Here is a 27,281-nt window from a genome sequence, read left to right as displayed (position 1 = left end):
GATAAATGTGATTGACAAATTAAAAGAGGTGGCAGTGATGGGACAGTGCATAGCACACGCCTGGTGTGGACAGCAGCAATGGGACAGGAGCACTTAATTTTGGAGGAGGTGCCATCACGTATAGAACTTGACTGTGCGCTGCTGAGGTAGCAGGGCTTAGATCACACGCTCACAAGTCTCGGTTGTCCAAAAAAGCCTCTGTTCCCATCTCTAACGTGGAGCTGGAATGGTTAGTATAATTCAATTTTTTCACTGCAATCCACAATCTGATTGATTGGCAGGTCACACTGGCACTCCTACCTGAGGTATTTTAGCGCTAATGATTGGTTCCTGTAAGACTATTCTATAACAGAACACAGGAAGAGCAGTTCAAAAAACACAGCTGTGGAAGGAAAACAATCATACAAAAAGCCCGCTAAGGGGCCCACCAGCCTTTTCTTTCCTTTGGATGCAAGCATGCTTTTCACAGGATAAGAATCAGGAGTAGTTTGTTATCCCTTTAAAAAGTGAATTAGGGCGAAGTATGCCTTTTCTACTGGTCAAGAAAAAGAGGGGCGGGGAGGACACACATCTATCTGCTACCCTCAGGGCTTCTCACTGGAGTCTCTTTACAAACTGCGGGCACAATTGCTAGATCTGTTCTCCAGAGAGGAACGTGCCACAAAAGAAACAGAAAGGAAGCAAACAGCTAGCAGGGATTACGGACTAACAACAGAACAGGGAAGGGATTTAAAAAAATCTCCACAATTAATAGCCTAAATTGATGTAAATTAAAACAAAATGGGCAGCTTAAACACTTTTCCCTCATGTTTCTTCAAGCTCTGATTCAGTGTGCTCCAAGTACCGGATAAACCCTCCACTCTTCCTATTGCTAATCTATTATTTCCGAGGAAACAAGGATTCAGTGTACAGACAGATTTCAACAGGCAGGGAAATGTACAGAAAGAAGCAGAACAAACTCACGGAAACACAGAGGGTGTGAGGGTGTGTGTGGTGTGTGTGTGGTGTGTGTGTGTGTGTGTGTGTGTGTGTGTGTGTGTCCGTCCCTTGCTACCTCACATCTGGAAGCAGGAATATAAAGTTCTCCAAGCTGTTGTTACATGAGCCTTCACTCAACAGCTACTTCAGTGTGTAGTCTAGTCTTGTTTTTCCTTAGCAGGGTCAGATACTATTGTAGCCCTGGTGACCGAATTTTCCCTCCAAGTGACTGCTTTAAGATAGGAACTAAGAAATGATAATAACATTATGATTAATTCTTTTTGTTAACAAGACACCACTGGTCAAACAAGTATTTCAGTAAGGTTACTAAATTATTTCTGACTAGTTTCATAAAATGTAGATTAAAAATTTTTTTTCAAGAGTATTTTCTAAGTACAGAAAAATCATTTCTCTCTTAATAAAATCTATATTGTGAACTAAAGAAATGAAAGCACTATAAGCAAATATTTGGTTGGTTCCTTTATACAAGGTGGAAGTAGGCAAATCTAAACAAGGTAGAAGTAAATCATACTTAAAAAAAAAAATTCCCAAAGAAGATTAGAGAGAGAAAAAAACCCGAGCCTTTGACTTAAGAAATAATTCCAATGAAAAAGCATGTTCTAATTGATCAGATTTCAGGGAAACAATTTAAATAACATAAAGATGAGTATCATAGAATACAGATACTAATGTATGTGGGAGAATGTACATGCTAAGATCATATGCAAATACATATATCTAGAAAAATGTCATTTGGTATAAAAGTAAGAATATTTCCCCAACCCTCAAGTTTTACTGTGACCACAAGAAAAAAGGTATCTTTCATTGCTTCTTGAAAACCATCTGAGCAAAGATGTGGATTTTAATTAAAGCACTGAGAGAGGTAATGAAATATGGATTAGCTGAGTTTTGTGCTTGGCTATAAAAAATAACATAATCCTGGAGAGTCACAATCTAAGAAATATATATATATATATAGGAAGTGAGAGGGTTGGACTAATTCATGGCTAGGATTCCTTTAAGCATTTGTTACACTAAGGCAAACTTTGCAGGTCTACTCTAAATAGGATAGGTGTGTCCAGTCACCTATATTATCTCAGAGGACTGCTCTATCTTATCTCTACTTACTGCAACACACACAACCTCTAAGTACATTCTGAAAGTGCATTACAGTTTTCTCAATGCCAGAGAATCTCTAGCAGAAATCTGTGGAAACAGGTCAGGTCACTACAAAGGTATACACTTACTGATTTGGGGAAGTAAGGGTGGAGAAAGCATTTCTGGACAATTTTTAACCTATGCCCAAGAAATAATTGCATGCTGACAAGTTTTTCTTAAATTATTTCTTAATGATTTGTGCAGTTTGACTAAGCTTGTATTCAGAAACAGATCATGTGGAAAGGTCTTATCAAAGATTTCAAAGCTCAAAAACTTTTGGATTCTTGTCAGTTAGATCACTTTGTCCGCATGTTAAATATGTGACAAACCAATCACAGAACTTAGCTACAAGACAGTTTTAATAATGGATAATAATAATGATGTTACCATAGTTGGTAGACTCAACAAATCCTGTGTGATCGTCAAATGTTTGTAAGAAGAGTCTAGGTTGCTACTTATGCCACTTGCTTCCCTCCAGATGGCTCTTAAGAAGAGACCCGCCAGCTGTGGACCTTTGGATAAAGCAAGGCCTGAAGCACTGTGTTTGGTTTCCTCTCATTATCCCCACTCTTCATGGGCATCAGCTCCTCCCTTCTCTTTCACAGGGTAATGCTTTCTCAAAATATGTAAAATAGGAAAACATAGTTTAGAAAGCTTACTGCCATCTACATAACTCAAAGCTCCAATGATCTAAAGAGGGATATGAAATGAGAAGAAAAGCAAAAAAGAGAGAGAGCTGGTTTAAGCTAATATAACTATCCTGTTATTTATGTATGCACATGATACGACAGTAATAAAAGACTTTAAACCTGCTGATCATCTCGCAAATAAATCACTCGTACATAGAACATCTGTGGGTATAGGGAAGGGAAAAGAATATGTCCAGTAGACTGACTCTAGCAATGATCAGGAAACCCAAAGGCTTAGTTTTTGCACCCAGGGTCAAGCGCAGTGGCAGAGAAGCATGCTTGCATTCTTAAATATATAAATATATATATATATATATCCACAAGGAAAAAGAAAATAAAAATTAAATTATATGTAAAAAAACAAAAACAAAAACAAAAACAAAAAAAAACCAAACCAAACCAAAGAAACAGAAAAAAAAGGCTGGCTTGTCAGGGAATGGGGTCGAGAAGGCCCCGGTATGTGTACTTACATAGAGGTCAGCACCGTAAAATCCGTCCTGGTAAACCACACTGCAGAAAATCCACACAAAAACAAAAACAAAAAAACAAAAGAACAGAAACACATTCCGGTTATTGAGGACGGCAGCATGCACATGCGCTCTACACAGGCAGGTGATGTATGAATACATAACCGGGGCTGGGGGCCACAGCGCGTCAGTGAGAGAAATGTGAAAGTGCACACGCACGTTACACAGCTCCAGGACATGCGAGGAGGCAGAGGAGCGCAAAACTGGAGTGAATACCTGGATACTTGGGAATTATAGGAAGATTAAAACCATAAAAAGTGCTCCCAGAGGGCCTAACAGAACCATTGAAAGGCTGCTGGATTAGAAACATCAAATTTCCTACCCGGAGTTGTTTGTTTTGTTTTTTAAAAAAGCTTGCCCTAGGAATAAATTTCAAAATGACTGCATGTGTATGGGGTGGGAAGAAGCATGGAGGGAGGGGTCTAACGTGAAAAAAAAAAGAACCTAAAGAATGAGGGCAGGACCTGTATATAGAGGATGTTTCAAAATTATGTTTAGTATTTTGTTTTCACATTCCTAGAAGTATGCACATTTTTTGATATCCATACATCACCTGCTTTTTTACCCTGCACATTAGACATGCGATAAGATTTGGCTGATCACACAAGCATGCAAAGTATTATTATTCAGCATTTTAAGAACCAATGCAACACCTCAGAAAAACAAGTCAATCAATTCTGACCAAAGTAAACAGAGAAATGTAATTAAAAAAAAAACACAACCAAAAATACCCACAATGCATTGCTTTCACAAGCAGAGATAATGAGCTAAAGGTTAAGGTGATTGGTCCAAGGTCCAAGAATTGAAAGGTGCAGTGGGGATCCCAGATAGTAACAATATAATCCAGAGTGGGAAGGAGGAACTGGAAGATTTTAAGGGTTCTTTTTTGACCATAAGCGCATTCATTGAACTCTGAAAAATAGAATTGATAACTGACGCTCTGGGCATGACCAAGGATCATCCTGTTTTATTTATTAAAAGGATCAAACTGAAAAAGTAGCTGATTAGCAATAGAAGGGTTTATTTTCCTGTTTAGAAAAATGAATTTGTATCAAACAAAATACATGAATTTGTTTTTTTAAATCCTGGGCAAAACTAAGCTATTATAATCAAAGATTTCAAACCTTTTGAGGTATTTTTGTGCATACAGACTTCCCCAAAACATTACTTTGGGACCAAAAGACATGGAACAGCAGTAGAGATAAAAGATAAGACTTTCTACTTCATATTTGTTAAATCAAGATTTGGATATGTTTATTGTTTATTCAACTAAACAAGCTGGCAAATTTAACCACTATCTTCTCTGTTGTAATAAATAAACTAGTAAGTGAGGTCTTTAAATCATATTTTTAACTTGAATATGAAATAATTTACTTTTTGCAGGTAGCTGGAAGGTTTCCGAATTCTACTTACAATGACATTTTGTTGGGTTTACAGGATAGGATGGTCATACTGTGCAATGCCCCAAATATGCTGTGCCTTTGTATTACACAACAGGCAGACTAAACTCAACTGTGATGCTCATTTTGCTACTATATTCTATCCATTTTCATAGTTTCCAATTGCAGTTAAAGCTTGATTATTAGAAAGTAATCTGCTACTCAACTACATTTTAGTAAAAAAGACACCTGTTCATAATGAGAAAGCTGACAGAATGGAAAGCACTGAAGCCAAGTGGTGATTAATTAACTTTTGATTATTTCAGTAGGGAATACAGGTAAAATTTACAAACATCTCTTCTACAGAGAGGGATGGTGGCATTAAAAACATGAATCAAGTTTACCCTAAATTGTATCACTCAGTGGGAATATTCACCTAAATTCTAGAAGAATTCTAATATTCCCTGTATCAAATGCCACAAGGAGGCTAGAGCACAATGATTAATGATGAAATTAGTTTACTAAGCTTAAAAGCAATTTTAGGCCATTCCCCATATAATACTGGACTTATTCCTTGCCATCTTCCATGTAAACTGGTGGTTTAGTTAATAAAAAAGAAAACATGGGAAATCAGCGTTCAATGTAATGCAGAGACTGGTATGGTTAGACATAAAGATAAAATATCTTTGAGCGAACACAATCCTGACACAGAGAATGGGTTCTCAAGTTTGGCCAATATACTGAAGTGAGCTACATCGAGTAGGAACAAATCCAACCGTTTTTATAAAGTAACTCAGGAAAATTACAAAATAAAGAAGTCCCATGTTTCTGGTGAGTGGTATCGCTTTGCAAGCATGACGGTTAACTCTCTTGGATTGAAATGGAAGGCGCTTCATGAACAATTTTTCCTGGTGTGCAGAACTTCCAAAAGGTTTGCTTTTATGTTTTACTTGAGTATTTCTTGATGAAGTAATACTGCATCTTTATTCACTTCTTTAAAGAGATGTCAGAGGTTGAAGGTCAAAGGTCAAATTGAGAGAAGAAAGAATAAAATTAAAAGCAAGTAATGGCAGAAGATGGAGATGATGGAATGCATGGGATTTAAACATTTATAAATTGCAAACAAAAGTTTATTTCTAAAGCAGTTCTCTTCCAGCGGCTTTTGGAGTCTGTCCATTTCAACATGCACACTTGTCTAATAAAAATGCTTTAAATCTATGTAACGGAGCACCCCTAATGGCATGTCCACTTGGTCTAGAAATGAATGCTAAGTTAGTATACCTCAAAGCCAATTTTGCTGTCAGAAAAGGACCTACAAAGGAGGCTCTTTCCCTTTGTGTTTTAACTAAGTAGGAATGAATAGGCTCCTCTGCCCCTACGTTTATTCCTCAGGAAGAATATGGACAAAAACCTGTCATAGGCAGAGAAAAGATGAAGAACACGAATGTCACATCTTTGAAGAAAGAAAGTCCTTGGTACAACTAACTTACTGAAGTCCACTCTTTATAAAAAAGAAAAATATATATATATACATTTTAGGCTGATCCTGAGAAACAACTAAAAACAAAACCTGCTATCTTCACTCCTTCTCCCCCATTCAATAGCAAAGGATTTATTTGTTGCTATGGAATCATTCCACTGCATGAGACACCCTCCATACAAAAATCAAAGGGTGAAGGATGCTCAGCTACATTAGTTGTTTTACCATCATTCAGAAGCCAACTGTAGTTTAATTCTTCCTACTTCTCCCTTTCTCCCTGGATTCAATTGGACTTGGTTCATCTTTGAATTAACCTCTTTTAATCCGTTTCCTACAAAGAAAGCAAATCCATTGTGGGTAGCTAGCTCTGCTGCTCACCACCCAGGCAGTGAAACCAAAAGGGAGGGCGATGTGGTAGCCTCAGCCCCAACACAGGGCAGTGATAAGGGGGTTGAGCACAGCAGATGCAGTCTCGTACTACAGTCTTGAGTTCCTATTTTGTTCTCTGCAGTAGTGTTAATCCATATTCGTGCGATGCTGAGTGAACTCCATGCCAACACACTGCTAGTAAACACAAGACAGTTCTGGCTGCTGTCTTAAGCCACTACTACGAGGGCTTAAGGTGGCCAAAATGAAGATTTATATAACAAATCGATATTTTGTATATACTGATAATGGTATATTTTGATTCTTGCCATCTGATCTATTAATTTACAAATATTCATAGAATCTCTACAATGTAGCACGGCAACGTCCCAGAAGTTGTGACAGGGCCATGGTATTCTTTTCTGTCCAGCTGCTTATTTTGGAATCTAGTGCTTACCCTGGATAGGCGGGAATGGCTGTTGGAGGTACCGCTCGGACTGCACCATATACCGTCCGCCCTCTGCCCCTCAGATGGGCTCCTCTGAAAGCGGCTGCCGTGGTGGCTGCAGTCGGGTAAGGGAAGCCAGGAACTAAAGGGAGACCCAAAATATGACAGGAATGTCAACTTGAATTCAATAGCAGGGGTACAATCACAACTTGCTTTGAACCAATTCCAGGAAAGGTTGGAAGAGATTATCACATCTTTTCTGAGAAAGAAATTGAGAGACCCAATATGCAAAAACTAATGATGCATGCTCCGTTCATCATCCAATCTTGAGTGAGTTTACTCTGCTCCTTCACAATTCTGGCCTTTACAATGCAAGCTGGTGAGAAAGAGGTCAAGAAGCTCTGAGGACTACTGCCGTAGTAAGAGACAAGACTTTTAATTTCTGCAGGCAGTTTAAATTGTTGATATTAATTCTTTAACTGGCCAATTATTAATCTTATTTTCACATGTTGTTATGTGCACTTAATAATTATTCTTCATAAGAGCAGTCTTTTGTGTTTGTATGTGGTGCCAACCTCCAAGGCATACAATAATCTTTAGATATTTCATTAGTCCATTTTATTCTTTTATCTAAAATGTTTTAATCCAGAAATGTTAGGGGAGAGGAAAACGACTTCTCCCTTGTAATCCTGTGGCCTTCAGAGAGGCAGAAAGTTTCTAAAGGTCTATTTTAAATGTGCTATCCTCTGGAAAGCACACAGAGACATTTATTCCATGTTCACTGAACTCTTTTTAATTATACCTTGCTAGAGCAAAATGGCTCAGGTCAGAATGACTTCAGAGGTATCAACAGAGGGAGAATAATCATTAATGCTGGAGGTGCTTCTAAATGATACTCTACTAAAAAGCCCAAAGCTGACCTGCAGAGAACATGCATATTATATTCCACAAGTATCTATTTCTTTGGTTTTAAAATCAAGTGCAGACTAAAATGTTCTACACATGTCCTCAATCCCCTTGACCTTTTCCAACTATTTATGCTTCGTGGCAATCTCAGTATCTGGTCAGAAAGATTCTCACACAGGTTAAGCAGGATGGGACACTGTGACAGCATTTAACTCTCTTGAGAAGGCCTCCTCCTCAGTTATATATTATACTTGGGGAAGAAGAAAAAGACTAGGACACATCACTGTTTACTCACAACAGTCAAAATCCATGCCAGGCCAACATAGGCTACTTACTGATTAAAGGAATGTAAGTGTTAATACCCCCTCTTCCTGATAGGGGCACTGCTGCATCATTGCCTAGGGACACGTCTGCTTGAAAGCTGGATGCTGATTGCATTTAAAAAAATTAAAAAAAATGCAAAAAGATTACAAAGGAATAGTAGATCGAAAACCAACAGATGTTGTCATGGTCAATAGGCCAAATGGAAAAATTAATGAAATACTACCTGCATATAACTCAGGGCCATATACAGCTCCAACTACGGGGCTTAATTTCCAACCTGCAATGGAAGAGAGGACAGAGAGCATTTAAGACTCCATGAGGAAAAGGTGTGATGAGGGCATGTGAAAGCTGGCTCCAGACATCCCTGCATTTAAGCTCCACCCAACACTATCTTCTCTGTAGACGCCAGCTGATGGGTCACTTCCACACCTGAGCATCTTTAAGCAGAACAAGCACAGGGAAGGGATGATAAGGGGGGGTGGGTGTTGCAGGTATAGGGGCAAACGGGGAGGAGAAAAACTGGGTGGGAGGAAAGAGAAGGACAAAGAAATGTAAGAAATAAAAGTAAATCCTGGGCTCTGGTTTCGTCTCTTTCATAGAACTGCTTAGAACATATTCTTTGAAAAAAAAATTCTTTGTTTTTAGAAAAATGAGAAAGGCAGAATATATGTCATTGTACACCACACTGTGATGCACTTTCTTATTCATCATCTTCACACTGTTTACTACTCTCACTGCTTTATAAAGGTATATTCTGAATTTAAATTTGAGCTGATCTTTGACTCTGTTCACTTATACCATACTGATGGAAATCTAGGTAAGTGAAAATCCCCTTTCTTTGGGATTTACCAATGGAATTTCGGTGCAGTTAACCTCAGCCAAGTGAACAAGAAGAGACACTCAGTAATAAAATTCAAGGTACATCCCCAATTTCATGCATTTTTTGGGATTTTAAGTGGTAATAAACATACTTAATTAGTTGTTTTAGCTAAAGGATACTAGACTGCTGTTGAGTACCAACCTAAGCATTTATAAACTTTAAGTACTTGCAAACATTAGGTTTGGTGTCAACTTTTATTTCTTCATCCCCCTTTTTCATATTTATAGAAATATAGCAGACGTTAAAAAGAGAAAAATGTACTACTGCCCATTGATAGTTAAGGAGTAGAATTTCTTTTTTTTTTTTTTTAAAGATTTTATTTATTTATTCATGAAAGACACATAGAGAAAGGCAGAGACACAGGCAGAAGGAGAAGCAGGCTCCATGGAGGGAGCCTGACGCGGGACTCGATCCCAGCACTCGAGGATCATGCCCTGACCCAAAGGCAGGCGCTAAACCGCTGAGCCACTCAGGGATCCCCAAGGAGTAGAATTTCATATGAAAACTTTAATCAATAGACTTTTATTGAATTTTACACAAATAAGCAAACATACTCCATTATTTTTCTTAAAGACTGGAGACAGTATTCAAGAGAAAACTCATTCATCCTGAACCAATCTAATCCCCGTTCATTATTTTATGTGCTCATAGATGGTGAACACATGATTTTACATAAAAATTGGGCAAATACCTCAGTTCAAATGTTACTGGAGTTGTAAGAACACAAATGTTCTACAATGTCAGACAAATCAAGTGATTCCAACCAATGTAAACTAAATCGCTGAGACTTCACTAGAAGGCATCTAGCGCACTCTTTTCAGAAGCTTTAAACCACAAGCAGCTGTTGGTCTCTCAAGTTTGGCTTGGTTAGGCTTGAGTATTAATTTAGAATAATATTTTAAAAAATGACTTTTTTCTTCCTGCAAATGGCACCATTACTTAAGCATTCCCTTAAGTATATTACATATTTTAATAATGGTATGTAATGGTATGCTGTCAATAATACTTTGAGTACGTTTAGTTTTTTTTTTGTATGTTTGGTTTTGTACAAATTTACAATGTATTTTGACCTTCACAAAACCCAAGGGGAGAGGTAAGATAGGTACCACATCTGGGACAATGAATAAGTACTATACTTCTTTGGGCTTAATTTCCTAAATAATAAGCTAAGAGAGGGCTGGATTTTGATGACTTCTATAGAGGCTTCAGGTGCTAAAATTCTGTGATCACCAATTAAGAGAGATGAAAACAGAATCAGGTTAAAAAGATTGGTCCACTGACAGAGTAAAATGAGTCAAATCTAGAAGTAGAATTTCTGTCTTCTCAATTCTAGTCAGTGACTCTTTCTACCACAGCATTCTCCCTGGATCTAAAGGAAATGTAACTTTGCCTCTCCTTCCTATTTTGTTTACATGAGTTATTATCAAAATTGCAGAAACTTGTTTTTGTTATGGGCATTGAAAAAAAAAAAACAAGAGGTAAAGGGGGAGGCAGTGGTATCACAAGATAGACCATTGATAAATGGGTAGGCAAAATGTAAATTATGCTGATAAATGCAAATTATGCTGATTTGTACCATCTGTTTGAGAAGCTGGGCTAAATCTATCTATTGGAGACATCATGGAATATACTAAGATTCTTACACTTGATTTTAGGACATTACCAGCAAATACAATACTCATCTAGCAGTAGATTCAAACTTTTTAAAAGCAGAAAATATCCCATTTGATTCTAGATAAAATTTCATGCAGAGCCCCAATATATATGACACAGGAGTTGCTGCAGGCCTCAAGACCCAACCCATGGGTTTCCTTTCCACCCTTCCCCTAGAGGCCCTGCAGAACACAGCTGGCAAAACCACTGCTGCACTGCAGATTCAAAGTAAATTCTTTTTTTAAAAAACTATTTATTTATTTATTCATGAGAGACAGAGAGAGAGAGAGAGAGTGAGAGAGAGAGGCAAAGACACAGGCAGAGGGAGAAGCAGGCTCCATGCAGGGAGCCTGACGTGGGACTCGATCCTCGGTCTCCAGGATCACACCCTGGGCTGAAGGTGGCGCTAAACCGCTGGGCCACCGGGGCTGCCCTCAAAGTAAATTCTATCTCATTTAGATAAATGAGTCTAGATTAAACTGACAAGTGATGTAAAGGTTCTGCTTTTGTTAGGCACAATATTCACAAGGTTTCTTTTTCAATGAGAAATATTTATGAAACCCACCATGTAACATGTAATCATGGAATAGAAGATAGAAAACCATGTGCATCATGGCTGTTAACTCTAGAGCCTACCTTTAAAAGTAGAGCAAGGGGTCAAGAATTATTCCATTCATGCTCAGGAGCAGGGAGGGCTCAGTACTAAAAGTAAGCATTGGTGGGCATGTATTATGGAGAAGCCTATCCTACCACAAAGAACTACAGCAGTTAAAAATGAGGGTGCCCCAGTGGGACCCCACTGGGTTGATAGGTAACCTCAAATGACGTGTTTGCACTGTGTATGAGGAACTTTATGGAGACCATAACAGCTGAATTACTGAAAAACTTAGCTTAATTCTAAGAAAAAAGTTAACGGTAAAAATACTCTCCTAGTAAAGAAAATACTTCAATCTAAATTAAACTGCCATAAGACTGAAATCAAGAGATTCTTTGATGATTACCAAAAGTCCACATATTAATACAAAAGTAAGTGACATCTTTCTGAAGATGATTTGTAACCTCTTACCATTTGCATATGGTGTGACCATCTTCTTATTGGTCATTACACGTGCTGTAGCATTATTCACCTAAAAATACAAAGAAAAAGGAAGGGGTAGGGAGAAAGTAGACCACATTAGGGAACCTGGAGTTGCTCATCTGATAACACAGCACTCAGTTTAATAAAATGTAAATTTCAGAGAACATTGATTTAAATAATTAATATAGCAATATAAAATATTGGTATATAGTATTTTAATTAAAGTGTTTATAAAATGAGGCTAACGAGAGTAAAATGCAGTTTCTTGGTCTCCAAATGGAAAACTCGGGCTATTTTAGCAATAAGTACTCCAAAGGAAAGATATATTCGTAAGTTCTTTTGGAGATCTCTTAAAACAGAGAAGTCTCGAATTATGGAAAACACAGAAGAAATAAATTTGAAACAGCTCTGTTTGCAAATGAACTTAATAAGTTCATTAATAAAAGAGGCTTGCCACATGGGTTAGGAAATAGATTTATAGGAAGGTAAGAAAATAAATCTATGGATTTCACCTGTACTAATGTTCAGAATTGTTGATGACTGTAAGATTTTACTGTTTGTAAAACAAAACAAAACAAAAAAACAAAAAGCAAAACCCAAAAAACCCAAAAGACCAGAGCTTAGAATCCCATGTTGACCATACTGAGGACCATTCTGAATTTTCTAGACTATGTGGTCTATCCATTTAAGAATAGGTTTTCAGAAGGTCTTTAAATGAGGCATTAACTGAAAAAAATGAAGCTTCAGTTTCTTTTGTTTTATGGTTCTCTCCACCCTCATTACAGAAGTGCAGAATTTAGAGCATTCTCAGTGCTAGGGTAAGTAGATGTTACAAGGATGGCGCTGATGACAAAAAGATGAATGGAGCCTCAAAGCCAGAAGACTGCAGCCCAGTGTCAGAACCAGCCTAAAGCTCTTGCAAGGAGGGTGCAGTATCACCATAGAACCTGGCTGTACACCGTTTTGTCAGGTCGGAGAACAGACCAGTTTTTTAAATTACCAAAACATATCAAATATAAATGTCTTGCCTCTGGGAATTTACATTAAAGTTAAATTTGTATGATGATAAATTTGTGTTATGGAAAGACCAATTTTAGGTGGAACTGGGGCCAAAAAAAAGTCTCAATAAGTCTTTTAGGATTTGCAGAGTGGGAACTTTCCTTTGTAAGGGAAAAGAAACTCCATTTACTCTAGTTTGACCCATCAAATAGTATAAAACATTTCACATTTAAAAAGAAAGAATGGGATACAACAATGATGAGACTGAGAGCATGCAGTTAAAACACACACACACAAATAAAAGAAAGAAAAAACAATCAGTTTTGGAAAGAAGGGAGAAAGTGAAGAGCGAGGTTCTCATAGACAAGGATTAGAATGGGGTCAGAGCTTACGCTAGCCGCTAGAGCAGAATGCACCAAGCGCTAAAAGGAAAAATGGCCAGAACCAATCAGAAACCACCAGTCAGCAAGAGACCAATAGCCGCAGGTAAACAGAGAGAAGGGGTGGGAGAGACAGAGGGAATAGAGTGGGAACAGAACTTGGGGGAAGAGAGCAAGAAGGAAGGGGAAAACGCAAAGAGAAATGGGTGTCACGGGCAGTGAAGAGCTGTCAAGGTCAAGGAAAGAACAGTGAGAGCTACAGACAGAGGTCTGGGGAAGGGGAAAGGAAGTAGGGGCAGGAAGTGCATTAATAAAACCAGCCAAACTTGGAGTTCAGTAACTCTGAGTAAGATGTGCAAGGGGAAAAAAATCACCATGATGTCAGTAATCAAACAGCTCAGACTGCTACAAACAATATGTACATCCAAAGTCCAGGCGGCATTACTCAACAGCATTGAAAATAAAAGGGGGAAAGGAAAAGGAAGAGGAACAAGTCAAATCACATTTTGTAGTGTTAATGTGAGATGGCAGATGGACTTTTTCTTTCTTATTTAATTGTTTTGTAATTAACAATTGAAAAAGCTTCTTCTCTAGTGCTTTGTTTCACTTACCGCCAACGGGCACCATCGCCAGCATTGTGTATAGTTACCATGGAAAGAGTGAGTCAAGTGAAGGGCCCTAAATGCTAAACCATCGGAAAGGGAGGGAAAAAGCAAAATATGCAGACATCTTACTCAAAATGGTGGCTTTTATAGTTCATACTTTTAAAAACTGGGAAAGGGGAAAGGAGCCAGTTAACCTTCACTGCGTTATTAAAAAGGGTTGAATAACCCCATGAGGCTGTCGTTGAGCCCTCTGTCTGAGGATTTTATCCATCAACTGTGGAAATCCTTGATTGTAAACGTATTTAAAAACTCCATGAGTTTTGGGTTCTTTTTTTCCCTCCCCACCACCTCTGCAGTCTTGTACTCCTTCCTTGCTTATCACACGCCCATGGAGGCGAACTGGCCACCTAAGAGAGAGGATATATTGGCTGGCTCCTTGAGTCATTACAGGACACAATGTCACACATTGGATAGTTTTTAGACATTCATAAAGTTAGTTTTATTTTGGCCTGATCACAGGTATTCATACGGAGTCTCGCAAACTGAAGCAAAGGAAAAAAATCAAGAGAGCAGAAGGATGAACATTTTGGAGGAAAAAAGTAAATGAGAAACAAATACACATTTACACGCACACAAGTAAATCAAAATGAACCCCCCCCAACAACCAAAAAATGAGGAGAGGACAGAAGTGTTACGTTTACACATTTTAGTGCAAGAATGTGAAGGACACAGAGACATACACACACGTAATGTGTGTGTGCAGACACACACACAAGACAGGGCTCCAGATGTGAAATAAGTGAGGGAATACACAAAAAGAGAAATAAAAATATAAACCAGAAGTTGAATTATTGAAGACATGCACCTCGATTTTACGGCCCTCTACCACGGTGCCGTGTAATTTCTCCCTGGCCCTGTCTGCATCAGCACTATTCTCGAAAGTTACGAACCCGAATCCCTGCATGCAGCGGGAGAAGGGGGGAAAACATGCACATCGTTATATTGAAATACTGATCTCTTGGTAAACAGAGAAAAAAATATCACAGTATGAAACTGACATCAGCAACAACTCAGTAATACTCTCCCAAAGTCACATTTTTGGTCCATGCATATTTGGTAAAGGGAAATTAAATCCAATAACAGAATATAGAACTGCAGTAGTAGTAGTAGTAATAATAATAATAATAATAATAATAATAGCAACAACAACAATAATGATAATGTGATCAACAACAATAACTATAATAAAATAAAACATAAAGCATGTGAGGCCAGACCAAAATTAAGGTACAGAGTTACTCGGGTCAAATTCTTCCACCAAGAATCTGAACATTTTTTAGATGCTCTTTCTCTTTCAATTCATCCTGTTAATTTACTGTTCCTTTATGTAATACTAAAAAATACTGAATTAAATCCGTCATTCCCCAGTAACTTCTACATGAAGCCTTCCATTTAGGTGCAATCACTGTATAAGGAGAGTTTTAGATCTCATCATTTTAGCTCCACTTTGCCTGTTTGCCTGTATCACCACAATTCCTCTGGGAAGAGAATAATTTAAAACATAGCCTCGATCTACAATTCTGTAGGTATGAGGTGTGGAAGAGAGCACCCATCTTCATCTAAGCTAATGAAAATATCACTAAGCAGTTGCCAATTATGCCTTTTCTTCAATGAATTTTAAACAACCAGACTGGTACTCAGAGTAAAAATAGGTTCAGCTGAATTCCAGAAAATAGCTTATCCAAATTTGCCTAAATTACACATTTGTTGAAGCCTACATCTGCTACTAAATGTATTAGTAATTTTCCATATAGAGGGGGAAAAAAGGAATAATCAAAGGCACTGCAAATGAGATCTATGTTAGTGACATCAGTTGTATATTGTTCAACACAAAAGGAATGCCATAAAATAAGTTGCTACTCTGAGTTAGAAGTAATTTATTTGCTCACTGTATACAAATAAATCATATAGAACTTTAATTCATTAAGTGGACAAAACAGAGAGCAGGGAGTTAACCCACTTACTCCTGTATTCACATTTATCTGAAAAGACGGTCTTGGTCATAACCAAACCATCAATGTCAAAAGCGGCAGGATTTACTACATATTTATATGACTATTTCATCAAGCATTAGATCAGTTCCAACTTAGGCGCTTTGTCCTCTTTTCCACTCTGCAACTGTAACATTCTTTCAAGCTATTTACATGTGTAGACTAGTAAATTCTTAAGATTTTCTGGGAAAGTCCTCATTTCTCAATAGCTTACTGTCCCTCTAGCATTCATTCTTTGAACATTCCACTGTAAGATAACCTGGAACCCTTTGCTATTTATTTTTACTGAAGTTCTGCTTCGCTGCCCTCCATGAGTCCTTCCATATATATACAAAATGTGTTCTTAACTGAGATGGTCAACAGTGTGCATTGCTCAGTAAGATTTTAGAAAAGCAACTCCATCATTTTGAAGGATCTGATTACTTTGCATTCTACATGATAGTATGGTTGGATGGCGGGCCATGGAGGATCCCAATGGATTATCTCTACCTGTAATTTGTATATCACCACAAATAACTCTAGAAAGTTCAATGCTAAGCTGACAGAAAATATTAAATGTACACTGCTTGAGGTGGACGAGTACAGGTCATTTTAGTTACTTTTCTTACAAAGTTAAGTATGTTGAAAATGTCAATGGAAACATATTTTCAGAAACAAATTTTAATACCAATATGTTACAGCTTCATTGACAACTAGAGGTATCCTATCTCAAGTTACTAATTAATGACATCATTTGTTATCTACACTAGCATCTGCTGAAGACAGGAAGCCAGCTCTCCAATCCTGGAGATTCCTCCAACAGAAAAGTTAAGTAAACCTTTCAAGAAAGGTCACAGACAGCGATGAGTTTTTATATCACACTGTAGAGGTATTATAAACTGAATTCCAACAGATTCTCACTACCTCATACATTATATGCCTTGGGTTAAATTAACAAATGATGTCAGTGGCTGGATAACAGATTATGTGGAAACTAAGGCCTGAGGTTTTTAGTACTAGCATTTTGACTGACTAAATCTGTATATCCTCACACTCACACACTTGTCTTTTAAATACAACCATGAAGTAGAAAGGATAAATCTGTTGTTTTCATTTTTAAGATGAAGAAAGTGAGTCAAACTGAGGTGAAACACCAAGAACCAACAAAGCATTTTTCCTTCCAGGTGGCTTCTTTCCACAGCTAATGGTGAGAAAATTAGAAATTAAGCTTTGAAACCTAAGTTCGGTATTCTATTAACTGCATTAGTCCCCAAATCCTTCTAGTTTTCTTTTTCAAACCTAATTGCTAAATGTGTTCTGTGAGCTTCTGCTCTGTAATGTGCTGACAGAGCATCTGTGACGTAGTAACTGCATGCAAAAGAATGCAGGGTAGTGTCATAAGCATTGACATTTCATAGCCAGCAGATGTGCTTATGTTCTAAAGGAAATGCTAATCAAGACACCAAAGATACAAAATGAAGCAGTCTTCACAGACAACTTTACCTAGGGTGAAGGAGGAAGGTCTTGCTGATACTTTGGGACTTCCTGCTATGAAACAAAGGTAAGCAGGATTTCCTTCTTTCCTTTGAAGATAAACAGACTTGGTGGCAGGCAGAATAAGGGCCCCCCAAAGTTGTCCACATCCTAATCCTTGGAACCTGTGAATGTTACTACCTTACCTGGTAAAAGGGATTTTGCAGATGTGCTTAAATTAATGATCTTGCGATAGGGAGATTATCCTGGATTATCCAGGTGAGCCCAATGTAATCACAGAGGTGCTTATAAGTTAAAGAGGGAAACAGGAGAGTCTGAATCAGAATGCAGTAGCCTGAGAAAGACAGGACTGGCCATTTTGGGCTTTTGAAGATGGAAGGTCAAGGAATGTGGGCCACCTCTAGAAGGTGGAAAAGACAAGGAGTGGATTATCCCTTAGAGCCATCTGAAAGAATGCAGCCCTGAAACACTTTGATTTTAGTTTAGTGAGACCCATTTTGGACTTCTGACCTTCAGAACTATATGATAATAAATCTCTGTGTTTTTTTAGCCACCTACTTTATGATGGTTTGTTCAGAGGCAATAGGAAATTAACACATACCTCTCTCAGAAGTCTGTGATTAGAAAGTTGAGAAGTGCAGCCAGCATTTTTAGAGTCCTGTTCTTTGAAACTTTCCTCTCCTGTTGAACCTTTAGATTTTCCATCAACTTAACTACAATTTGGTTTCAAGAATATTAACTCAAATAAAGCTCGAAAAAAAAGTTTGATGTACCATTTCTTCAATAAAATTTAGCACTTCAAAAATGTGCCAGGAATTGAGCTAAGGATATTCACAGATTATCGAGGCTTGAAAAGTTATAACAGGAAAATATGCTTACATGAAATTATGTTTTAATGTCCTTTCTTGGAAATCTAATTCACATTAAGTTTGGTCATTTAGGTCTCTTGCTTTGAAAAAAAATTTAATAAAATTATGTCTAAACCTAACACTTTATCCTTAGAAGAGCTTCAAAATGTTTATATAATGTATCAGTCATGAAAACAAAATAACCAGTTAGAAGAGCTACAAAGTCAAACCAAGATTTAATCTCAAATTCTTAACAAGAGTAAACATTTCAGGTATTTAAGAAGATAAAAAAACAGATAAACAAAAAGTACTTTTATATTTTTATGATAAAAAAAAGATGTTGGTTTGTCTATACCTGACAGAAGCATAATACAAGCCACATATATAATTTTAAATATTCTACTAGCCACATTAAAAAAGTAAAAATATATGAAAGTAATTTCAAGTGTATTTTGTTTAAAATAAAGTATATGCAATATACTATCAACATGGCATCAATATAAAAACATTAATGAGATGTTTAATATCCCTTTTTTCTGCTATGTCTTTGAAATCGACGTGTATCTTACACTCAAAGCACATCTAAATTTAGACTTGCCACATTTCAAGTGCTCAATATGGCCACTGTACTGGACAATGCATGTCTATATGCTTTATACTGTAAACTACAGCTCTCAGTTCCGAAACTCCTTCTGTGACAGTAATTTAAATATGCCAGTGTTACATTAGTGATTTAACGCCATCTTAGCAGTCTTGTGAAAACTGAGGAATGGTGCATCTATCAGGATTATGACTGTGGTCAAAACTCCTACCAAGGGTGACAAACATTTTACCACCTGTTTTAATATCCGTTTATCATCAAGGGACTAGGAGCCGAATAACTGCCACCTTTTTAGTCTGGCCTCAGACTGCAATAAATAACAAGCAATAGAATGAGCATTGTAAAAAATATTCTTAAATTTGTATAATCTTTGTTTTTCCATCTCAGAAGAATGAGAAAGAAAATTTACCATGTAACTTTTAAGGGAGAAATCAAAAGCAGACGTTCTCCTGGGTATGGCCAGAACACAGAAATTAAAAAATAAATAAAAGAAAAATAAAACTAAAACCCATAAGATGGTAAAAAAAAATGATAATAAATTAAGCCCTTTGAAAATACATGCACTGTTAATTCAGTTTTAAGTATAATGAGAAACATTTCAACTCAGCATTTATTACCTATCGAATTTTACTGAAAAGCAAAGGCCTAGTTAGTGCAATTTCAAAGACAGTCTTTTGACCATATTTTGAAAGAAATAAATAATTTCCCTTTGCATGAAATCAAAATCCAGGGAAACAGGCAAGAAATTACAGCACGTTACTTGTATCTTCCCTGACTCCAGCCTAAACTGAAGGCTAACCCAAATTCAGATCCCCATCATTCCAGATATCCACCTGTGAGAGTAATGAAAAAACAAGTAATAAAAACTTGCTAGAAATCTCAGTAATGGTTGCTATACTTTAGTCTGTGGTCCTTTAGTGAACTTTAACAGTTGGCACTGTCTGAAGACGTGAAGAACTCCTACACATTCAGTATTTTTTATTTTTATTTTTTTCACATTCAGTATTTATGATACATGTCCCTTAGAGCAACAACCACACCAAAAGTAGGTTGACAAAACTTTACGGAAAATATAAAAATTAGAATGTGTACATTTCTTAATACGATAATTATATGTGATAATTATCACAAACAAATTGCTATAGGGCTGGGTGATAGTGAACAGAATGGTGGGAAGTCTGAGTCAGAGAAAGACAAATACCATATGATTTCACTCATATGTGGAATTTAAGGAAACAAAACAAATGAGCAAAAGGGAAAAAGAGCGAGGGGGGCAAATCAAGGAACAGAGACTTAATTCTCAAGAACAAACTGCTGGTCACCAGAGGGGAAGTGTTGGGGGTATGGGGGAAATTGGTGATGGGGTCAAGGAGGGCACTTGTGATGAGCACAAGGTAGTTGTAGGTGAGTGCTGAATCACTAAATTTTACACCTGAAATTAATATTACACTGTATATAAACTACCTGGAATTTAAATAAGAACTTAAAAAAGATTTTGAAAAGCAATGAGTTTTTAGTCACTAAAAGTATTTAGCAGAGAATTGTGAAGTCAAGTTGAACTAGGTAACCATTATTTAGAATTCTGTTTGAGTCTATGTTTGAAAAAATACTGGAAAGGAATACATGAGAGTATTAGTGACTATGTTCATTAATGAACTATTTATGCTTTTTTTGGTCTCGTCATTGAAAAACACGCTTCTCTTTTATAATGGTTTGGAAAAGGGTGCTTTTTAAAAGTTGTTACTCAAAGAATCTGTAAGGAGAGGGGCAATACAATTTATTGTTCAAACTGGAACAATTATAGGGAGGAAGGGGACATTAATAATTATGCCAAGAAGAAAGCTACAAACTGGGACTATTCTACCAATATATTACCTTTCTATTGTTTATAATAATAACCTTTGTTATGACTGGTGACATCTGGAGAATCCAAGTTATACCTATCAGTATTATCATTTTCTAGGTTCTATTTGAGTATATTAGTTTAATTTTTTGACAGGGGTAGCATTTTTCATCACACATCTTAATTGCATATTTTCAAAAGGATAGTCTACCTTTGTTTTAGTTAATCCTAGTAAATTAGATAGGACTGACTTTATGTTTTTACAAAGGAGTATGAAGTAAAAAAAAAAAAGTATTTTTTAAAAAATCACATGAGGGATCCCTGGGTGGCGCAGTGGTTTAGCGCCTGCCTTTGGCCCAGGGCGCGATCCTGGAGACCCGGGATCGAGTCCCACGTCGGGCTCCCGGTGCATGGAGCCTGCTTCTCCCTCTGCCTATGTCTCTGCCTCTCTCTCTCTCTCTGTGTGACTATCATAAATAAATAAAAATTTAAAAAAAAATCACATGAAATGTTTAAGTATATATTTTTGCATTTATATGAATATAAATGATATACATTCATTCCATAACCTAGGAAAACCAAATCTAGATATGAAGGTCAAAGAAGAAAAAAGGAAGATACTCAACAATTTTTTCAGGCCAAGCTGAAAAAGAATACCAGCAAAATGATGGGGGAGATGGGCAAGGCAGCATGACAGTGTTCACTTATGTTTTTAAGTGGGTATGTTCTAAAGCCATAGGCTGACAGTCTCCTAAAAAAGAAGACAATGTAAAGAGTTGCTTTTTGTTTTGGAGCCATGTGATTATTTAACTGTTCTATTGATAATTGTTTTATATGTAAGTATCACTTTTTCAGAATTATTTTGTGACTCATTTTTCCATTACTGGTTCAAAAATAAATTCAACAAAGCTAATTTCTATACAGAAAAGCACTCAGTTAAAAGACTGAGCAGCGCTAAAGTGAACAATACAACCAGTAAGTCTCATCTCTGGTTCCTTTCAAGACACGCTGTAATATTATAGTCAACCACAAACATAAAAGAAATGAGAAAATAAACTTAATTTACTAAAAGAAAAGTACTCTTTAATTTATGTGAGGTGGATCCCAGAAGAGGTACCCAGGTTTTGACTCCAAAATAAACCTCTGTTAATGAGGTTAATGCAGAACAGTTTGAGGAACCCATTCCAGCAAAGAACTTTAGGTGACAGTTAAGGAGGACACAAGGTGAAGACAGATTTTTTTTATCAGTCCTTGAAGGCAGATCCAGGCAATTCTGAATTCTGTGCTTTAAGAACAGCTACCAATCAGTACATCGTTTATCTACTCTTTAGCAGCCCGAACTAAAAGAGGCAGTGAGGACACAGCATTATACTGAGGGGAGCGGCATATGCTTTTAGAGTCCCCAAAGAGAAAAGGAAGGCATGTGTCACTTAAACATGAAAATTACAGGGGAGAAGCAATCTAATTGGGTACACTGAGCAATTTTTGGTAGTAAGCAAATCTTTGAAGAAAGAAGCCTTAAGAAAGATCAATTTCCTTTGCTTCACAAGAATTCAATCCATTTATTTTCTTGGTAAGGAGCAAGACCCCAATGCCTGATGAAATCATACTGGGCTTCGGGTTATTGGGGTCTAGTTGAGAACAGTACGTGTACATACACTTAAAACTAAAAACATGTAAACTATGACTTTGGATAAACAGTATAGCATAGAATTTTCACATATTCATGATATGTTGCTTCTCATCTCTATAAACCATTGTCACTTTTCCACCTTGGATAAAAAGGTCACAAAAAATGAAAGCAAAGGGCCAGAAATCCACTGTGAAGAAACTACAAGCATAGTTTTACATTATAGGCTAAACAGATTTCATTTTAAAAATACTTACCAAGTTAAGTGCTGAAGAAAGTTCTGTATAGGTATATTAATCTTTTTTTTTTTTGTTTTAACTGAAAACTGGAAGCTTAGAGTATAGTTACCTCTTTCATAATTAACAAATAATTATTATAATCAGAATTAGACACTAGCAGTGTTGATGTGGTCTATAAAGGAAGGGAATAATAATCAGGAGTATTAGAACAGTACATACATTTGTGTTAGTTTAGATGGGGCAGGAGGTATGTAACTCCCTGTAGATATAGGCTATTAATTCCCAAGGTATGGTGAATTTACAGTAGGAAACTGAAGAGGTAAATATTAACTCACTGATTCACTTTATTTAGCTTTTCTCAAATTATATTCTTAGAGATTTAATTATAGCCAAGGGCTGGCTATTTTCAAATAGCCAGGAAAAGATGACCAAATGAAAAATTAACTCAAACTGTTCTAACCTAAAAATTTAAGTAGAAGGGAACACAGCAAGGGCAGTATTTACAAGCTTGACCATAGCTGATCGTGTTTGTGTGGCATAGTTCACTTATTGAGGAAGGAAGAAAACGGTCAAATGAAACTTTTCTAAACTCAGTTTATTAAATATTGTTTTAATGAACCACTGTCAGACTTCATCATTCCCTCACTCCTAAAATCACTGCTGCGTATTTTAGTGCACTGAAATTCAAATAATATAGATTGGGAATTTAAAATAGTAAATTATTAGGGGGAAATGAGTTTTAATTAAATTGTTCAGTTCTCATAGAAAACACGCTTAGAAAACCTGTATCGAATTGTGCACCGTTAGTACATTCATTCTGATGCCAGAAAAACCCAACTCACTATTTGTAATTGAAGGGATTCTACATTCTGAAGCTTGCCAGTCTGGGTAGGACTCAAAGGAAGAGGTATCCTAGAATAGGTACCTAGGTTTTGACTGGGAAGTCTGGGTAGGACTCGAAGGAAGGCATCAGCTTACAGTGAATTCCTGAGTCACTACTCCCTGTATTTATGCCTCATCAAGTTTATCCAAAAGAGAAAGAGAGTCAACTGAAGGATCGAAATACTAAATTTGTTCTAAGTATGTCATTTCAGAGTCTGATTGTTAAAAGCTGAATTGTTCTGGTACAATTCACAACAGAATTCTCATAGAAATTCACTTGAGTCTTCTCTCTTCCCCTTTAAAATGAGGTGAGGGCAATTTCAGTTTGATAAAGGGCAGGTGTCTCCTGCTCCGGATCTCCCTCCTCACACTTCTCTTGCTTCCAAGCCCACCCCTCCCTCCCCCAAACTAAGTACTAGGATAAAGTCTGGCCATGTGGTTACTTATTTTTAGAGATAATCTGATCCAAGCCAGGTAAGGGAGGATACTTTTTGCAGGCTTGAAAAACAGCTTTAAGTTTTCTGATTACTTACTACTTAAAACTAAAAGGAAACCAGACACCCTTAATACTGAGATGGAGCTTACCTTAGAGCCACGTTCATTAAAGATAATTTCTACATCTAGGATTTTGCCAAACTGCTGCAGAGACAAAAATAAAAACATTTATTCAGGATCAGCTTCTTATCCACATACTTTATTTTCTCCTGAAAAATGAGTAGTTTTTTTTTTTTCCTTTTAACTACTTATTCAATTTCCATGTTTCTATTTGTTGGTAGTCCCCAATACCAGTTTCTGATTTCCCTTCATTAATGAGCCAATAATTTCTCCTTCTTAAATGTCCCAGTTTTTAAGAAGCAAATCTGAAGTAGAAAGATACACTATAGAAGGCTGTGTTTTGCTTCTCCCTCTTTTTTTTTTTTTAATTTTTATTTATTTATGATAGTCCTAGAGAGAGAGAGAGAGGCAGAGACACAGGCAGAGGGAGAAGCAGGCTCCATGCACCGGGAGCCCGATGTGGGATTCGATCCCGGGTCTCCAGGATTGCACCCTGGGCCAAAGGCAGGCGCCAAACCGCTGCGCCACCCAGGGATCCCCCCCCCTTTTTTTTAATTTATAAAGTAAATCATATTCACTGTAAGAAAGGCAGGAAATACAGATAAATGAAAATGAAAAGAGGGACAAAATAATGACAATCCTCTGCACACATACCATCTTATCATTCTGGTACACAGCCTTCTCTGCATTTCCTAAGGCATACATTGTTAAGGACATTATTTCTAAGTATTACTTTTTTTTTTTAAACTTAATATGCCATAAACAGCTTGCCAAGTCAATAAATACGTATCTGTGTTCTCATTTCTACAAACTACATGCCGTTTTCCATTGTACTTAAACATTCAAGGACATTACACATGATTTCATTTATTTTCCCTTTTAATATTTTGGCAATGAACATCAAGAACATTTTAAGTAATATCTTTGTTTTGTAATTAAATATTTTAACATTTGGGAAATAAGCTAAAAATATGAAGCCTAAGTAACTGTTTGTAGGTCCAACAGCTGACTAGAGGAGCATACATTGAACACAGTGGTTATTCGGAGGAAAGGCATGTAGAAGGTGACAAGACCATCTGTTAGAATCAATGTGTGGATGAACTGAATTGAAGGAATGTGCATTAATCTCCAGATAGCTTTTTGGCCCCACTTCCTTCTGACTACTGGACTCATAGGCCCAATTATCTATGTCACTTGGATTGCAAGTCAGACTTCGGGAAATGTGAAAAAACTAAAAAATGAAAAGTGCAAAACAAATCCTGCTTTCTCACTGGGCTGAATCATTACTATCTTTTTCAGAAAACATGTACTAAGAGCCCAAGTTTTCTAGAGTAAGACTTCTGGGCTTGATTCCAGTTCCATTACTTAACAGAACATTAGGAAATAAAGGAAAGAGGAAAATGTCTTATTTTAGGTAGGAGGGCATTTAGCTTTATTTCTATGCCTATCCAAACAACTGAGATTTGAATGGAGTTTTAAGAGTTTTCCTTTTACATTTTCTAATGTGTCCTTATGCTGTCCTGCTAGGGTAAGGACTGCCTTCCTTTGCTGGTTAAGGAAAATGAGGCTGAAGGAAGCCATCTGTCAACTTTACACAGCTAATAAAATGAAGGATGGAATCTCTCCTCTTTACCACTGCTGCTGTCCTTCCAAGGTTACACTAACCATGCAGAAAAGGACAGAGCAACCCTATCAGGTATCCCTTACAAGGAAAATTTTCTTTCTTTCTTTCTTTCTTTCTTTCTTTCTTTCTTTCTTTCTTTCTTTCTTTCTTTCTTTCTTTCTTTCTTTTTTTTTTTGCACTTAGCAGCCTTATAGGAAGGGCATAATACATTTCAAGAAATCCCTGATAACTGGCCTAAGCAGATCTTCAATGGACACAATTTTTCTGATTTGAGAGAAAACACACTTCTGGCAGATGACAATGTACTCCATTTTCACCGATCTCCAGAGATGAGGATTCCATATTATCTCTGATAATTCAGTAGAGAAACTAATAACTCATATTCCTGGGAAGCTTCTTCTTAAACATAACCTCAATTCTTTAAGCTGCCCTTTATATTTTCTGTTGTTCTCTTTTCTGTAGAGATGAACAGTTGGCTACTGTTTTCTGTGTAAAGGCTCTTCAAGTAATCCAAGAATATTATTAAATCTCAGCACTGGCCTTGGCTTAGGTATAGAAAATACCCCCAGATGCTCAGCTGTCAGGGACAAAACTTTGCTCCGGGATCTTGTCGCCACGAAGTGGCCACAACCGGGAGTTCAAGCGGGGCACCTGCTTTCCTGACAAAGCACCACGCAGCAATGGCAATGAAGTTTTTTTTTAAACCATGGTCTCTTATTCCTAGTTCAAGTTAAGAGTTCCCTCAAATGAAATCTGACAATACATAAGCTCAGAAAATATGTAAGATTTCCAGTAGTCATTCACATTCCAATAACTTAAATCTTTGCTGTTATGCTTTGTTTTCATGATGATGATTTTGGGAGGAAACTGAAGCTGGAAACATACATCAGAGGTAGAAAACTGACCACCTACACCTGATCTTAGATATTGGTCTTGAGACGCTGTTGAGTTATGAGCAGGGAAGTAAAAACAAAAGTACCATCTGCTTCACAAACATTAGGTCATTGAACTTGTAACACTCCAAAGGGGAAGGATTATTGTCTTTGTCCTGATTTTAGACTGAAAGGCTCATGTCTCAAGTGGCCCCAGGTTCCAGGCAAATCAGGTTGCATGGTCACCTGGTTATGTGAGAACCTGCAATGATAGAATGATAGGAGTGATGGCGCTAGGTGACAGAACTGAAGACCGATGAAAACACTGATTTACCTTAGGATGTCTCTCAACCTGTGTGCAGCAGTCTTATCCTAATGTCCTAATGATTTATTTAAATACAGCAGGTGGATTAAATTATATTTTCAGGGGCACCTGGGTGGTTCAATTGGTTAAGCATCTGCCTTTGGCTCAACTCATGATCCCAGGGTTCTGGGATTGAGCTCAGTGTTGGGCTCCCTGCTCAGCGGGGAGTCTACTTCCCCCTCTCCCTTTGCCTCTGTCCCAGCTTGCTCACTTTCTCAAATAAATTGAAAAAAAAATTTTTTAGATTATATTTTCACTCTAAAACCCACAAAAGGACTCCAGAGACTTACCCCAAACATCTGTCGGAGGTCAGGGTCCCGGAAGCGGAAGGGAATATTAGAGACATGGAGCCGTTTAGGGGTGGATTTGCTCTCTGAGTTCTCACTACTTTGTGTCTGTGACTGCTGGCCATCTGTCTGTGCTCCCCCTTCCGTCTGCAGGGCAAAGAG

The 27,281-nt window shown here is 37.2% G+C and overlaps 1 protein-coding gene across 20 annotated transcripts in view; it reads right to left on the bottom strand.

The window, feature by feature from the left end:
- Window positions 1-27,281, bottom strand: part of RBFOX2 (RNA binding fox-1 homolog 2) — a 274,171-nt gene that overhangs the window by 13,206 nt on the left and 233,684 nt on the right. For 9 of the 20 annotated variants that reach the window (XM_077914673.1, XM_077914678.1, XM_077914677.1 and 6 more), the window contains 8 exons: window positions 27,123-27,266; window positions 24,003-24,056; window positions 14,716-14,808; window positions 11,855-11,915; window positions 8,479-8,532; window positions 8,267-8,359; window positions 7,035-7,179; window positions 3,296-3,335 (listed from right to left, as the gene is read on the bottom strand). In XM_077914673.1, coding sequence (XP_077770799.1) covers window positions 3,296-3,335; window positions 7,035-7,179; window positions 8,267-8,359; window positions 8,479-8,532; window positions 11,855-11,915; window positions 14,716-14,808; window positions 24,003-24,056; window positions 27,123-27,266 — 684 coding nt within the window. Of the gene's footprint in view, window positions 1-300; window positions 344-3,295; window positions 3,336-4,578; window positions 5,725-6,456; window positions 6,543-7,034; window positions 7,180-8,266; window positions 8,360-8,478; window positions 8,533-11,854; window positions 11,916-14,715; window positions 14,809-24,002; window positions 24,057-27,122; window positions 27,267-27,281 lie in introns of those variants that run through there. The other 11 variants (XM_077914674.1, XM_077914679.1, XM_077914683.1 and 8 more) reach the window with 9 other exon arrangements.

Source organism: Canis aureus, chromosome 11 (assembly GCF_053574225.1).
Source record: "Canis aureus isolate CA01 chromosome 11, VMU_Caureus_v.1.0, whole genome shotgun sequence".
NCBI classification, from domain to species: domain Eukaryota; kingdom Metazoa; phylum Chordata; class Mammalia; order Carnivora; family Canidae; genus Canis; species Canis aureus.
This window is presented reverse-complemented; position numbering and strand designations above follow the sequence as displayed.